The 16,643-nt window shown below is 44.5% G+C and overlaps 1 protein-coding gene across 14 annotated transcripts in view; it reads right to left on the bottom strand.

The window, feature by feature from the left end:
• usp2a (ubiquitin specific peptidase 2a) overlaps positions 1-16,643 on the bottom strand; it is a 42,508-nt gene that overhangs the window by 6,952 nt on the left and 18,913 nt on the right. For 12 of the 14 annotated variants that reach the window (XM_035622403.2, XM_035622405.2, XM_035622402.2 and 9 more), the window contains 3 exons: positions 1,656-1,706; positions 402-525; positions 13-124 (listed from right to left, as the gene is read on the bottom strand). In XM_035622403.2, the coding sequence (XP_035478296.1) occupies positions 13-124; positions 402-525; positions 1,656-1,706 (287 nt within the window). Of the gene's footprint in view, positions 1-12; positions 125-401; positions 526-1,655; positions 1,707-11,570; positions 12,062-16,643 lie in introns of those variants that run through there. The other 2 variants (XM_035622412.2, XM_035622411.2) reach the window with 2 other exon arrangements.

The following is a 16,643-nucleotide window of genomic DNA, read 5'->3' as shown; positions in this document are numbered from 1 at the left end:
AACAAAGCTTACTTGTATCCCACAAATCTGGGAGCATATCTCTGGATCTGAGTTTTGAATTCCGACGGGCTGACTGCCTCGCTGCTGGACGACGTCCACATGGTCTGCATCAGCTTGGCAAATTCTAATAACAGACACGCTGGGAGTTACTCACACACACAGACGTCAAATGTTAAACTGAAGGTTTCCCAACCCAATGTTTTACCTTTTCATGCCCAGAAACAACACAAAAAGACCCTCTTCACTTTCTCTCTAGACACAAAATAGGGACTATTGTCTATACTACACATGTGACAGATGCCAATTTAATCCGGAGATGAAGAGGGCATGCGGCGTGGGTTTTGCAGCTGCGGGGAGTGCATATTCTGGACTCTAGGGGGCCTGTGTGACACGTCTCTCACCTTCCATGAGGGCTGTGTTGGTGCGGCTGTTGTTGTTAAGGTCTCTGCGGTGCGAGTTGTGCAGGCAGTAGTCTCGCAGGCTGTGTGTGTTGCTGAGACACTGCAGGATGCTGTTCATGAAACACTGCGAGGGGGAAAACAACGACGCCATCAGTTCCATTCGCAGTTTAATTACAGGTGAAACAAACATCTAATTATAATCCTTCCTCAGTCACTGAAGACTCTCATTTGCTTTTGCAATAAGAATTATTAAACGTTTTAGCATATTATTTTGCAGGATTATATTTGATCTGTCTTTTCACATACACAATGATATATCTGTCTTTTGCTGTGCATTATTTAAACGTTGAATCCTTTTCAATCTACTTAAAAACACAACGTATGTGAGCTGCTTGTTGCCCTGCTGATTTGTGAACTCTCCTCACTGTAGCTGCATCTAGCAGAATATGTTAAAGGAACAGTTCAACATTATGGAGGATCAAAAATGACAAGTTGGAGGGCTTCGACTGGGCTCAGCGACTCCAGGAAAATGATGACAGTCCGAGAAATAATCCTGCACATTAATATTATACTTTGCTGTTAGTGTGGCGGTCTGTCCACCTCAAGACGCACATTTTTGCATTGATAAACCATTATTGCATTAACTGTCAAACCTGGGGGTTTTGGTCTATTTCCGAACAGTATGCAGGTGAGCAGATTCCTACAATACTGTACATCCAGACTTTGTTTCCTCCAGTTTTAAAAACCGTGTATCTGCAATCGCGTGTCAGCTACACCTCTAAAGAAGATCAGCCTAAAGATTAATAGGACAGTGGGTTTTGTGATCATGTAAACATATGATTACTGCATTTCCTTAAAAATAATTGTGTTGCATTAAGTTTATGTTTTCTAGATGTGAAAATGACTGATGAAACATGCATTTTTTCTAGAACCCTCGTATAATTACTGGGAATGTAGAAATATCACACACACACACACACACACACAAAAACACGTTGTCAAAGACGGCGCTGCCAGTGAATACACTGCGCCCATCACGTGTCCACACCAGACACGTGCATTGAGGTAAGTTCAAACCAGTCACAGAGAGACAGAGTCCTCACTGGTCCATAGTTCAGAGCTGTGTTTAGGTTACATTAGACACACACGCCGTGCACACGCACACACATACACACATACACACACACACACACACACACGCACAAACACACAGGTGTATCCATGTGACGTATAATGTGTTGCTGCTGTACTTACAGTGTTCCCTAGGTTCTTTAGTCCCACCAGGCCCTGGGCACTCTTTGAATTCTGAAAGACAAGGGAGACAATATTAAGATGGAGCAAATTAAACTCATGATCTTCTTGCATGACACCTAGATTTAAAAAAATTTTTAAAAAAATTCTAATTCACCCAAAGATAAGGAAATCTTGTCAAACCACAGTCTCCCAACCATCAGCACAGTGAAATCTATCATCCAGAGCCTGTTTTTTATTCCAGGACCCATAAGACAGACACATTTACAACAAGTTGTCATTTCACATTCAGTATCATCTTTTATTAGAGTGATGTATAATGATTGTTTTTAGCTATAACCTCCTGTTGTCTCATCCCTGCGTTCATGTGTATGAATAGCATGACATCGCTTAGCCTTTGCTTGCAATGTTTTACCTCGAATGAATCAGTTACAGCCCTTGAACTGAAGGACATGAAGTCCAAATAGATTTTCTGATGAAACCTGATGAGAGCTACTGTCGTGGTTTAAGATTTCCTACAATTCCCAAAACACCTCTGGACAAACCCCAGAGAAATGATGGGAACTACCTCTATTCAGCTGGGACTGGAGTATTTGTAGCATTTCCCCCTTTCAAAGAAAATAGAGAGCAAAACAATTTGAAGCACATGAATAATAAGGATGTGTTACTGAAGAAGAATACAAAAAAGTAAAAAGACTCTTTAAATACTTGGTAAAAAAGGTTTTCTTCAGAGAGATGCTGTAGCCTCTCATATACTGACGCCAGCAGTGGTTGAAATGTGTTATCCCTCCTCCGTTACCAGGGATACATTGTGGTTGTTGTTTTTCCTCGTATGCAGCGTTCCACTGAATAATCCAGAAAGTGCGGTACATCGCCGCCAGCTGTTTTTTGTTGTTGTCGTTGTTTGCAGTCAAACACTGCAGAAGTGTCTCAGGCTGAGTTTGACTTCCCCGGCCAAACCAGGACATGTGATAAAGATGTGATCTGTCCACACCGCGGCGGAATGTGTGTGTGTGTGTCGCGTCTGTCTAGGAATGATACAACAGGAGGTTGTTCCTGGTGAACGTCATCTTCAGAGAGGAACTTGTTTTTCCTTATCTCGCCGACAGCGCCTCTCTTGGTTATCACTCCCGGACGGCGGAGATCTGATCAACGACGTTAGATAACGTGGAAGCGCAGAACCCTGAGGGTTTTTTCTGCACCGCTGCTTTTATTGGTGCCAAATTCTTTCACACACACACACACACACACACATTCTAGCTCAGTGGCACGCAAGGGATGGCCAAGCACGTTATCATGTTTTTTCGAAAAAACTGAAATGGTACAAAATGCTTTGCCGAACTTATGTCATCACTTGCGGCGGATGAGTTTCATTACATAAGTTGAGTGGTTATATAATTGAGCAGCGAGAGGAAGAAGTAAGAAAGAAGGCGGGGGCGGTAGGAGAAGGATTGGACTTGGGCCCTTGACTAAGAAGCAGAGGCAGCAGACAAGTATGCTTCAGAAAAGAAGCCGTGCCAAAGTTAATTCGTTTTTCACGTCATCCCATCAACTAATAGTCGCTGAATCAAATGCATTTGCTGTCAAAGGACACGTCGCACTCACACTATTCTCGGCAGCGGTGCGATAATCAGGAGCTCAGATGACCCCGCAGCCCTCAACATTCTCACTTATGAATAGTAGCTGCAAGACAACACAGCGATTTTATAGTAAGAAGCACAAATGAACTGATAAAAACAGGGTAACAAGAGCCAGGTAACACCGGTCACCTGATCTCCCTGGCAGATGAAATCTATCGTACCCACGCGCTCCCTGGTACCCGTTCACGTTCGCCACTATGTATCGGGAGCACCGCGAAAATCCTCCCGATTCGAGGCGAGACCACACAAACAGCTATGATCATCCTACTGACCGGGATCAAACGAGAGCATGTCAACAAACAGAATCAACACGCGTTTAACTACAACGTGGCTCCGAGCCTTCATACTCTGAGGTAGCCTCTAGACGACTCGTATACTATATTCACGTCTGATTTTGACCGCGGTTCAAACGGCTGCGTAGATACTTTCACACACTTGACCGTAGTGTGTACGCCTGATGACCTCGCGGGGACTTGTCCTCTGTGATCACTCTATTCAAAACGCTCTGAGAAGACATGGTGTGATGGAATAATGCCCTGAATCATCCCTGCTTTGAGCACAGTGTTTAAGAAGACGCGGCTGGAGCTACACTAACAGTAATACATAAAATAAAAAATAATAATAATAATAATGTGTCTGTTATTATTACCTCTGCCAAGGAGGTTATGCTTTCGCCCCTGTCTGTTAGTTAGGTCGTTTTCTGTTTGTCAGCAGGAAAAACTAGTGAACGGACATCCACGGAACTTGTTGGCAAGGCGGGACATTGCCCCAAGATGAGTTTTGGCATGGACTGGTGGGCCTTGGTGGAGATATACGTTCTAGTGCCATTCTTGTTTTGGGATTAATTGATGGAGCTATACACTGTCAAAAAAAGAAAAAAAAACAAAGTGTCGTCATATTTTAGTAAAAGTAAAAGCAGATTTTCAAATTGCCTGTTTGGACGACAAACAGCCCGAAACACCCCGAAGCAATCCGGTGATACAGAACGGAGAGCAGCCAGATTTCACGTCAGCGGATGTATGGCTCTTCTCTTTTCACTTAAAGCTGCATTCATTTTTCTTTTCGGGATCTGTTTTGGTCCCAACTAGCTCCCAAGGGAACGGTCGGTCTCTTTTATCTGCTGAATGCTCCGCTAGGTTGGCCGGCCCACTGCTGACCCTGTCGTTGGCTGTTCGGTGCCGGGCAGGGGAACTGGTCGACGGAAGTCCTGGGACTGAACCTCCACACTAAATCTACGCCCCGAAAAACCCCAGACACTAAAAAGCCCTGTGGGATTGGAGGACAGCACTTTGTGGGCTGTAGGCAGTTTGCACATTGAATGCATTGTTAATAAAAAAAAAGATTTTAATAGTGCAGCTTCAAACAATTTATTGATTATTAAAAGCCTCTAGCTGTTGGAGGATTTTTTCTGTCATTTCAGCTCTAAACCTGAGCTTCACATGCATCACAGGTTTAGACTAAAAGGACACTGAAGGTGACAGCAAAAGTCAAAGTGAGCCATCCGGCCCTGATCTCTGCTGTGGGCCTTCTGGACGTTTGCATGACTGGACGCGTGTTCATCTGTTCATCGGTAACGTGAGCTCGCAGCTTATCTCCTTATGAGCAACGATACAGGAGGGGCTTTTCCCCCCCCTTTACTGTTATATAAATGACCTCTCCCATCTGACTCTAATTCAGGAGAATGAGAGCGTCGGTACAGCATGGGGCGGAGGGGAATTTCTTTTTCTTTTTACAGTTTTAATTAGCCCTGGCTTATCTAAATCCTCCTTTCTGTAAATTCCTGTGCACTTCATTAGCCATGACCACGCAACATATACACACACGCACATTGCCGCTTCGCCGCGAGTCCGTTACGACAGGATGCAGGACAAATCCTCTCTAGTCTTCTCAAAAAAGGATTTCATAACACACACACACACACACACACACACACACACACACACACACACACACACACACACACAGCTGGACTGTATGTGTCTGACATTGCTGCACTGTGCTGAGTAATGCCACAGCTGGTCCCCATAATAGCAGCTTTGCATTTAATAACGCCTGCTTGTCCACTCGCGATTGGCTGATCCTCCGAATCCACGTATTGATGACGACACAACATCCCGGGCTCTGTCTCCATAGCAACGCAATTCTTATTTTTTTGCGGGACGGAGAGGCAGAGGACAACTCCACGTCACAGTGACGGACGCTGTAGCGTGGAGAGATTTTGTGTGTGTGTGTGTGTGTGTGTGAGAATCAATGTGTGAGAGGCGCTGGCTGTGAATGAGTTGGAGCTGATGTGAGTTTTAGACCAGGAGCCTTTATTTAGTTCTGATAGTCTCCATTTCACCGATTCAATATTTTTACTATTGTTTGAGGGCGGCGTTTGAAGCTCTCCAGCGACCACCACGCGCTCGTGAGGACACGGTGAACTTTTATTGGAGCTTTTTTACAAACTGTTGAGGGGAAATCTTCCACACCACACTGGAGGAATTTGAGATGAGAGCAAATAACCACAGGCCCCCCTCGCTGTTTCCGAAAACCGCGTTTTCACGGTCGCAAAAGACAACAGAGCAAAGTCCAAAGGTTCAAACGATTCTGTGAACGTTGCACAGTGAAACACGCAGCCTCAGTATGAAGCAGCGTCAGGATGTTATTTTAACCAAGCATGACCATTCTCTAACCACCACTGATTTCTCATGGTTTTTTTCGTGTAGTCGAGTACTTGGATCTCATGACTGCAGTGTCACATGCTCCTGGGATACAATCACAACACTCTACTCTCTCATCAAAAACCTGACCACTTTTTATTTTAGTATCCAACCAAACCACATACCTGAAGGATGACTTTTAAAACAGACCATTGGACACCTCAAAACTGTCAATGCTGGACGAAAGACTTTCGTTTGACTGTTGCGAGCCAGGATATTTCCACTCAGGGGTTACATGCAGCTGCTGGCTCATCACTATTTAACAAAATCATACCATGGTCTAACAATTATCCATCTACTACTGTACATAACACATCCATCAATCAGTTCCTCTAGCCCATGGTTCATCAAAGAGGCGGGATGAGACGAGTAAAGTAAAGGGAGCACATGAGGGGAGTTAAATGAAACCGACAGTCACATGAGGGAACAAACATCCACTGTTCCTACTCCCAGTTGTTCCATGTGAGTGTATGGATACATACTGTACAAAATAAGCAGCGCCCAAGGGGGATTACTTTGTATAAATCCTTTATTCATAAATGTCAGAGGCAGCCCAGGCAACTAGCGACCCACGTTTGAAACCCTCCTCCTTTTGAGGCCAAAACGCATCACCGACACCGAGGCCACATTAAAAAGCATCCCAGAGGCCGCAGGTGGAACCGCTTCCTATAGCTCGGAATAAGAGACGGCAGGAGAATGATCCTCTGGCTTGAGCCCAGCTTGGCGGAAGTCAAATCTGTCCGTCCACTGACTGTGCTTAGTTACTTCCGAGATGTGGGACTGCTGGCCTCCGAGGGACATGAGCGAGCAGCTGGAGCAGAGCAAGTGGGTCGAAGCAAGGTGAGGAGGCAGGAAGACGTGAATGAGCCCTGATCCTGCCTGAGCTTTCCAGGCTGACATTATATCAAAACAGAGGAGGACAACGACACGCGAGAGTCGAGCGAGAATTGAATTCTGCGATTTTGCTCCAGGGTTTCATAGTTTGACTCAGCACTCGGGGAACTTTTGCCCACAGCAGCAGGGAGATTAAACTGTCCATTGTGTTTACTGGCATGTCAAGTTTGATCTTGAAGGAATCCAGATGCCCAACGCGCTTTAATTTACTACAGCTCACATTCTGATCTTGATCAAAAATGGGCGGCTCCAACTGACCGAACAGGACATTCTTAGAGGAAGTATGTGTGTGGGAGAAATGCACTGATAGGCAACAACATATCAGCATGTACACTGTGCCTGACGTTTGTTGGAGCCGACTCAGCAACGAAAGCTATTTCTCTACTTGGCATCCATGCATCTGAGTTCATCAGAGGACTCACTGATTCCTTTATTTGAAAGGACAATATTTCCAGGGGTGTTCTTATTCTTATTATTTGTATAATTATTATTATTATTATTATTATTATTAGTGGGATCTGAGCTTGGGAAAATCGGAGAAATCGTCATCCATAAATGTTTTCAACAAGTGACTGTGTGGTAGCTGAGGTGATCCTACGACAGTACTATAAGTGCTCGTTGCTCATTAATATGGTTTAATGCGCTGACAGCATTAGTGATATAACTTTGCTATTAGTAATATCTATGAATTACATAAGAGGTGGGGAAAATCATTTATAATGGTACTTGGTAGGTAATGTTATAGGATTATATGCATGGATTATATGCATGTGTAGTGTGATAAAGTGCATTTGTAAACAATGAAAAGTTTAAAAAAATAACTACCAATATAATGTCTCCCCTCCTCCATGAAGATGAAGCGTTATTTATATTGTCTCAAATTATATACTGCCATAACACAATGATTGTCAAGGATCCTCAACAAGTTAGAAGGTAACTTGAGGACCATCATGGGGATACAGTCTCCGCCATTCGTGTGCACCCACGTTGAGTGCAAAATGCTAAATCAAAATCAGTGCGGATGACTAATATCTAACTGCAGCATTGGCAGTGCTGTGTGAGCATGCTGCCCGACACCAAAGCAATAACAAGTGCCACTTTCCTCCCCTCCCCTCCCCTACTCTGCCTGTGTCTCTGGGGCTGTAAACTAAACTTCACACCACCAGCAGCAGGATGCCTGGGTCCACCTGGCAGCGCAGAGAGCCCGCTGCTGATTGGCTGGCAAGGCAGCATGACAGGGCGAGAGAGCGAGAGAGAGAGAGAGCTGCAGAACAGTCTGTTCTGACCGGTCTCTCTGTTTGGCAGACCGTCATAAACAATCTCACTCCCTCTCTCTCCCTCTGACTTCCGTCTTTTGCTACTGACGAGTTGCAAGGGAGCAAAAGTGACGGTCACAAACTCGTTGGTGGGTGAGCGAAAACTCAAGTGAAGTAAACAGTGAGATCCGCTTACTGAGCAGAATGGCTGTCTTTCTGAGAAATACTTATAAATATAGCCTATGATCCAATGACCCCCACCCCCCCATTACATCAAAGACTCTTCACACGCCGTCTTCACCCACCAGGGGTCTCATGCTAAAATCCGACATTGTTTAGAGAACAGCTAGACAGCATGTAGCCATTAAGCAATGTTCTTCTTCATACATCCCCAACTGGTGAGGTATTTCTCTTACAGTCAAAAACAATGACCCTGACAGTGGGAGAATGTTACTACTATTAGCCAACGGGCTCGTGTTTTCATCCGACCGGAGCCTGGGCCCCTGGTCCTGGGTCTACTCACTACACCCCGCAGTGCATAGTCACACCACAGGCCTGGATAGGTGCACTGAAGATAACCAAACACTGCTGTGCAACAACGTGCACACACCTCAGAAATACCACACATGATATCCTTGTGAAGGATCAACAGCCAGGTCATTCCCACTCCAAACACAGCATGCGGATAATATTTGTCTTTGGCTGAAACGTCCACAAGGATAATTTTACGTCTATGAGAAGAATGGCTTGGTTTTAATATATTAAATAAATGAATTAGTTAAGTTTAGAGCTGCAACAGTTCGTCGATGAATCGATTAGTAATCGATTACTAAATTAATCGCCAACTATTTTGAATAATCGATTAATCGGTTCAAGAAAAAGTCCAAATTTCTCTGATTTCGCCTTCTTAAATGTGAGTGTTTTCTGGTTACTTTGCTCCTCTATGAGAGTGAACTAAATATCTTTAGTGTGTGGACAAAACCAAACATCATCTTGGGTTTTGGGAAACATGATTGACATTTATGGACCAAAACAACTAATCGATTAATCGAGAAAATAATCGACAGATTCATTAGTTGCAGCCCTATTTAAGTTTAACTTATATTACATCAAGATGAAAATGCTTGAGGCCAAATTTACATCTATACCATTTAACAGTTACATTTAAGGTTTAGTAACCTTTTATTTTGCACATTCATTGTTTCCAGAAAAAAAAAGTGTTTGCAGTGGCATCATTATAGTTGTCAACATAATGCATATAACAGGTTAAACATAACAGATTGCACAGCAGGGACCACTTGATCAATTCTTAAATGTAATGGAGCATGCACGTACCAAATCATAATATGTACTGAAAAGGGAAAACTATTACTATTCATATTCTGATATTAATGTCTTATAGCCCATCCTTTCACTGAAATAAGAGCCCCAAACACATGCAACTTACATTGGTACAAAACCAGCAAATCATTGACCTGGAAAAATGCTGGAACCTTCTTTTTTTTTTTAATTAATGATTAATAAATTATCAAGAGAGATTCATTTTCGTTTCAGAATGAATTCTGATGCGCAGCACAATAGTAGAGGAAGAGTTAGACAGGGGCAACAGGAAGCAACCTTTAGCCTCACAGCTACCATGTGCAGAAGCACTACAGCAATGTGCAGGATGACAGATAACCGCACGCATGCACACACACACACACACACACACACACACACACACACACACACACATTATAAGTTCATGCTACCAGTCGTACACACACACACAATTCTCTCATTAAAAAATGATCTGGCACTAATTCACGTATATGCACAAAGAGAAACAGAGAGCATGTTTGCTTGGCAGGCGTGTGGTGGTCTGTAGAGGGGGGGGGGAGACGGACAATAAGCGAGAGCGGAGAGACAAGGACAGGACAACAGGAGCAGGTGGATGGTGACAACAAAACAGAAAAACGTGCCAATCTTCCAGGCCCTGGCCAGCACTAAAGTGTATTCTAATGTGATTTCTCATTACATAACAGAATATGGCACACAGTAGCTTGGGAACAATACACACACACACACACACACACACACACACAAAACACACGTAGAAAAATGGTGGTAGCAGGAAGGTGGCCGGCAAACGTCATTCCTCTTATTCTGCTCATATTAGGACAAATACAGCTGACAAGTACATTAAACGTCCATTTATCCACACAGGGTGTGTGCTAACCACTGGGTCCATTTCAGACGCCATCAGTGCATCATTTAGGCATAAATACTGGTTTGCTGCAATGAGTCGTTTACTTGATACTGTAGTATTGGCACGTCATTGTTGAACGCTTATGTTCAATACACTCACTCAGTTCATTTCTGACTTTTGAGGACTTATATTTCATGTTATTCCTTAGCAACTAGTCCACCTGGTTTTCCGTGGAAGTTGTGACATCCCGTGTTTCTCTATCTTTAACAGTTTTTTCTGCCCGGACTTCAACTTAAACTGTAAAATAGCTCGAGTCAACTGAAAACCATCAAATGCCGCTTTCAATTTAAAAGCCACGCCATAATTCCTTCAACTGAAGGCTGCACTGTGCCAATAGTCCCAGTGGTTTTTTGTACACTTTGTACCTCAGACCTTTATTAATCTCTATCTGTGGCTGCGTCCCTATGGAAACAGCCAGAGGCGACGTACATATATCCCAGTGCATATGGAGGAATATCTTTCAGAATGGCTCATTTGTTGGCCCGTACGGGAGGACACAGACGAGCAGTGTAGTAGTAAGAGCGGCTGTAATGTACGCGGGGGATTAAACGGTGGTGATGTAACCGGTGACATGCCAGTGCGGCCCCGCTGATCCCGGTACAGCGGAGCACAGCGGAGCACAGCGGCTTAAGAGAGCGGCTTACCTCCGCAAATGACTCTCATCATCTTTCAACGTTCGACATCCTCTCCCTCTCTCACATCACATCACATCACGTCACATCACACCACGACGGCGACGACGACGACGATGCTGATGCTGATGCTGATGATGCTGTGACCGGTGTCCTCTGTGCGATGGGGCAAAACACGCCTCTCCTCGACAGGAACGCGTCCCGATTCGCAGACATGAGCCTCCATTTGTGAAATATTACCTTCCAGACATCAGGAAGCTATGTGACCTTTTAATGTGACCCCTGAAGCCAGGCTTCCTTCTTCTTCTTCTTCTTCTTCTTCTTCACACTGTACGCTGGTGTGGTGACATCAGATAACAGACAGGTAACCACACACGGACCAGTGTCTGTGCCAAAGGTTTGTGTACTGTACTGTACTGTACTGTACATGCCTCCATTCATTAATGCCAGCCATCCACAAAGCATCTATCGAGCTCCGGAGATCTGCCCATCCGAAAGCAACGACACAACCCCAACCCCCCTTCGAGCCACAGACAACTCTCTTACCTTGGCCTGGTTGATCAGGAGCCCCACGAACGTGGACACCAGCACGGAGCCGGACACGCCGCTGCCCTTCCGCCGCATCTCCTGCTTCAGGAACGGGAAGGCGGCGGCCGGCGGCTCCTCGGGCACGGTCACCGTGTACGACTGTCGCATGCTCGGCATGCCGGCGCGGGGCGCGAGGGCGCGGGGACCGAGGGCGCGGGGACCGAGTCACTTCAGTCAGGTTGTTTTTTTGTTGGTTCTTTCTATCGCGGGGAGGCGAATGAGACGCGTCGCTCCGTGTCCGATCGTCCCCTCTGCCCGCTGGCGTTCATTCATTCATTCATTCATATAACGGTGTCTAGTAAAAAAAAAAAAAAAATTAAAAAAATTAAATAAATAAAAGACCTGTGGCTTTTTTTTTTTAAATAACTAAAGAAGACCTCGCGACACCGGGCTGCCGTGTGGTCGGGTGTAATCGCAGCGCCCTGCTCCGGTCCGGAGAGCCGCTCCGTGAATGGCAGTAAACGCATCCTGCGCTCCCATTCTGCTTTACGGGCTGGAGCCCCGCCCCCCAAAACCGTCAGAGACCGCCCCCGGCCGCGCAGTCCGCACGTCACAGCCCCGCCCCCTTCCACGCGCTCAAGGTCTAATGCCAGGGTCCAAGGAGACTCTTGTCCCGTAATGATGGTGACCGACAGAGGACCTAAAACCGCCCTGTGGCAGGACATATGTACATGCCACTACATGGGCTGTTCCATGGGATGAGGTGAGAATGTGTGTGTGTGTGTGTGTGTGTGTGTGTGTGTCTTATAACACCCCAGCCCCTCAGTTCTAAAATTAGGCTCTGCAGTCTCAAAATGGGTCTTTAATGAGGTTCCTGTAAAAATCCCCAGCATGGCACAGAACAGCGGTGATAGACAAGAGTTTTCACTACGGGCCCTGCGGTCAAGAATAAGAGGATGAAAAGACAAACCTATAGGTCCCAGCAATGCTGAGCCAAGTGCAGGCACTGTCAACCCATGACTTTCAGAGGCAAGGATTCAAAATTGCCCATCATCCATGTACGATTCCTCTGGGAGAAGATTGGCTTCTTTTGAGATTTAGAGCCCTTTTTTTTTTTTCAATTGTTGCACTTAAAGAAAACCAGAATATGATAGGTAGTGAGAGAAAAGAAAACCCTGTGGTAATCGATGCTAAGTCAACCTTACATAATCCCTTTCGCACTGCACAAGAGGCAATTCAGAAAGGTGTTTTAAAAAACAAACAAACATATGAACAGTCATTCAGGTCTACCTTAAATGTTTTGTTGGACGCGACTTGAACATGACAGTAGCATTTTATCAACTTCATATTAGACTTGTTAAAAGGCCGACGGTTTCATCACTGCTTCCACCAGTCAGCATGCCAAAGTGTCCTTGGGCTGTGCATAGCAGCGCTGTATGAGTGTGTGTGTGTGTGTGTGAATTGATAAGACTAGAAAAATGCTATATAAATACTTTACAAGTCATCTGACGTATGTAAGGTAAATTTTCCCTCTCCTTTTTGCTCTGTTTTGGTCTCTACTAACTCTTGATAGATGCTTACTTCGTCTGTGTGTGGTGCCATTCATGTTCTGCACAGAAGGTTTCATCCCACTGATATCAGCTGGCTGCTACCGCTTAAAGTTGATGAGAGCTGTGAGACTGAATCCAAATATTAAATTTGCCAGCCATAAAACCTAAGGCTGAAAAACACCAGAATGGTTTAGTGCTTATAGTGGTTTGAGGGTCTGTAACAGGTTTCACTTCTCGCATAAAATAAAATGACAATACCAGTGGAAGCAACTAAAACATACTAGAGCCCGACCAATATGGATTTTTTGAGGGCCTGATGCCGATATTGATATTTGGGAGTACAATATTCCCGATACCGATACATCGGCTGTGGTACATATATATAGCTTAATCTGTCAATGATTCCTAAGAAGTTGTTATCAAACCTTTATGACAAAGAAATGTAATTGAGGCTTGATATTTTAGTGTAACCATGAACTGTATCATAGATAACTATAAATTGAAAATACAAATACATACAACTTATAACAAACATTTATTTTACAAAAAATTTAAACATAAATGCACATTTAATGGCTCAAATCAGTTGGCCGATCATAGCGGTCGGGCTCTTAAAATTTCGGCCCATACCGATATGTGTGTGAACGGGCTAATATCGGCCGGTATTATCGCCCAACCGATATATCGGTCGGGCTCTAAAACATACGATTCATTATTGAAGGAGCCAGCAAAAACTTGTTTACTGAAACTTGACTCACCCCTCGGGGGTTTCGAAGTCATGTCTCCTCTAAATAAATGTTGACTACTAGAGCTGGAAGCAAACTTTTTTGAAAACATGCGGGTGTTGCACCAGTGTTGTTTTATTCCATGACACAAGTCTGATGATAAGTGTGATTGAATCCGACAGGGCCAGAGGGACGATGTGCTGTCATACATCCGTTTTTGGGAAAGGAGGGTTATATTTCGACATTTTGGACAGCCCAGGATAGACCAGCTCTCTGTTGTGGGAAAGAAATGTTGAGGAAATATTAGGCGTAGGAACATATAGTGCTCTGCTGATGGTTACACAGGGCTGTTGACTACCAGCACCCGATGACAGTTAAAGGTCTCTTATTGTAGAGGGTGGGATTTTATCGTGAAGCAGGTCTAGGTGCTATATAAACACTGTGTAACACACGGCCAAATTCACCAACTGAGCCTAAAAACGAGGAATCCACCGTGGCTTTCCGTAAGGTTGTGATGTCACAACTTTAAGGTGACCCGCCCACCTGGACAAACCGTTCGGTTTACAACACCAATCATTTATTCTGTTGCCGAGCTATCAAGTGACAAAATGTATAGGTCAGGGTCAACAAAATACCAATCAGGCAAAAATTATGGGAAAAACACACGGCCAGCTCTTCGTTTCCGTTCACTAAAACTGTCCATGTCAGCATGCGTTCTTCCAACTTGTCTTCAGAGAAAGAATAATAATATTTGACGCTGTTCCGACTTGAGCTGAACTGACGTCTGCAGTGACAGACTTGCAACGTGTCCCCTGCAACAATCTCGTGACCCAGGCTCAAGTGTGTGTACACAACAAACAGCCAAGAAGCACATTCCATCATCAGGCTCCGTGTGTGTGTGCGTGTGTGTGTGTGTGTGTGTCTGAACGTCTAAATCCCAGAGGTGGAAAACTACAATGTGAAAAGGGGCAAAGAGTCAGTGTTTGTATTCTGATATCTGATGCAGGGAGCTCAGCGGTCTGGTATAAAAAGTGGGACAAAAGCGGTCTCCGAGCAAATTTCATGGGGACTTCAGAGTACTATCACCGAGGGATAGCTGTTTTGTTCCGTCAGCTAAATTAGGCTGACAATCTCTTCCTTCAAGCGTTTGAATTCAACCTTGGTACAACCCATTGCTTTGGAGGGCAATGAAAACTAATTAATTGTTGCTGATGAGAGACATAGAGTTCAGAGAGTACGCGGGAGTGTTCCAGAACAGGACGGAGCCTTCTGTGTCACTGTTCCAGAACAGATTGAAAGCCTTCTGAACAGTCATACAGTCTCAAACTGGCACGAAAACAATCGTTTAACAAGCAAGCCGACCTGTTGCCATGTCAACTAGACCAGCTGACCCGCTCACACTTCAGAAGTCTGTTGAAATCAGTTTTCAAAATCTAATACTGTGGATCCTCCCTCAGACAAACTGACACAACTACTCTACACGATATATATAAATATATATATATATATATTGACAGATTTCCAATGCAGCGAGAGAATTGGAATCTAAACCTTAGCGTTGTCAAAACATAATGAGTGCAACATAAACAAAAATCTAATTGACGTATTTTTATTATTCTTTTTCTGACTTGGAATTGGAGGATTATCGTGCTCAAAAAACTTTGTAACCACAGTAACCATAATCTGAGGAATGTTAACAAGAAGTGTAATGCTGCCATGTCGTCAGTTGCCTGTGGGCCACAGGTAATTTTTGTTTACATTTTCAAAAACTGGCACCATTAAAAATACACAGATTTAGGTGTTAGCAGTGTATATTTGTTATGTACCCATGGATGTGCAGACAGCTGCCACATGACAGAGTTAAGATGGATTGAGTTGTGTTGAATTTGGTCACGTGGGCACCAGAACTGCCATTCCAACTGAATGATCAGTGGGCTCAGTTGTAACAACCTATTTCCAATTGTTCCTTTAACCTCACACACCATCTTTGCATCATATGCATTCCCCTCCATCCACATCACATTGCCCCTGGCAAACCTCTTTCTGTTCCATGGCCAGTTGAGAAGCAACTGGCCATGGGTGGCCAGACATCGGCAGGTATATCGAAAAGATGATGTGGGTCTCTGCCTGGAAGAGTTCAGGGATTGCCAGAGGTAGAGGAAGTCAAAAAGAACATCGGGGCTGCTGCACACCCTGCGCCCACCCGGACCCTGTCCTAGATATGCAACTAGAAAATACACTTAGGTTTAATTCTAATGTATAATCAATGACAAGGATGAGAGGACAAGATCTCTGCTGTACCCGTAGAATGGTACAGTTCTGTGACTACGGACACCAGCTTCAGTGTGTTTAGTTAAAATAGCTGTCCTGACAGACACGCCATACACTGACCAAAAAGACCCGGCAGTCAACATGACCCAGTGGAACAACTCACAGCTACTAAAAGTACAGGCCCCAATTTGCCAAGCAACAAAGTAAATCTCCAACTCACACCAACTCAACTCAAATCAAACCATAAGCTGTCTGACCAATTGAGATTCAGACAGTCTAAGAATACTGTTGACTCAACAAAAGGTGCAGACGCAAAGCCAGAGCAGAATGAACCCCTCAGTTTTCACACAAGCGCGCCACCCTCTCCCTTCACCTAGTCTGCAGGAGTCAAAGAGGAAACGGTGAGACCGGGAGGTTGTCGGGGCTCTTACATTTGAGGTGAGGTCACGCCGTAACTTTTGTGGACAGCAATAGACATGAGCCAATACTGATAGTTATTTCTAGCAGTCAGATGATCACACAGCTAGTCAACAAGCCAACAGATT

This window comes from Scophthalmus maximus, chromosome 11 (genome assembly GCF_022379125.1).
Source record: "Scophthalmus maximus strain ysfricsl-2021 chromosome 11, ASM2237912v1, whole genome shotgun sequence".
NCBI classification, from domain to species: Eukaryota; Metazoa; Chordata; class Actinopteri; order Pleuronectiformes; family Scophthalmidae; genus Scophthalmus; species Scophthalmus maximus.
Note: the sequence above shows the minus strand (reverse complement) of the source record. Positions and strands in the feature narration are given on the sequence as shown.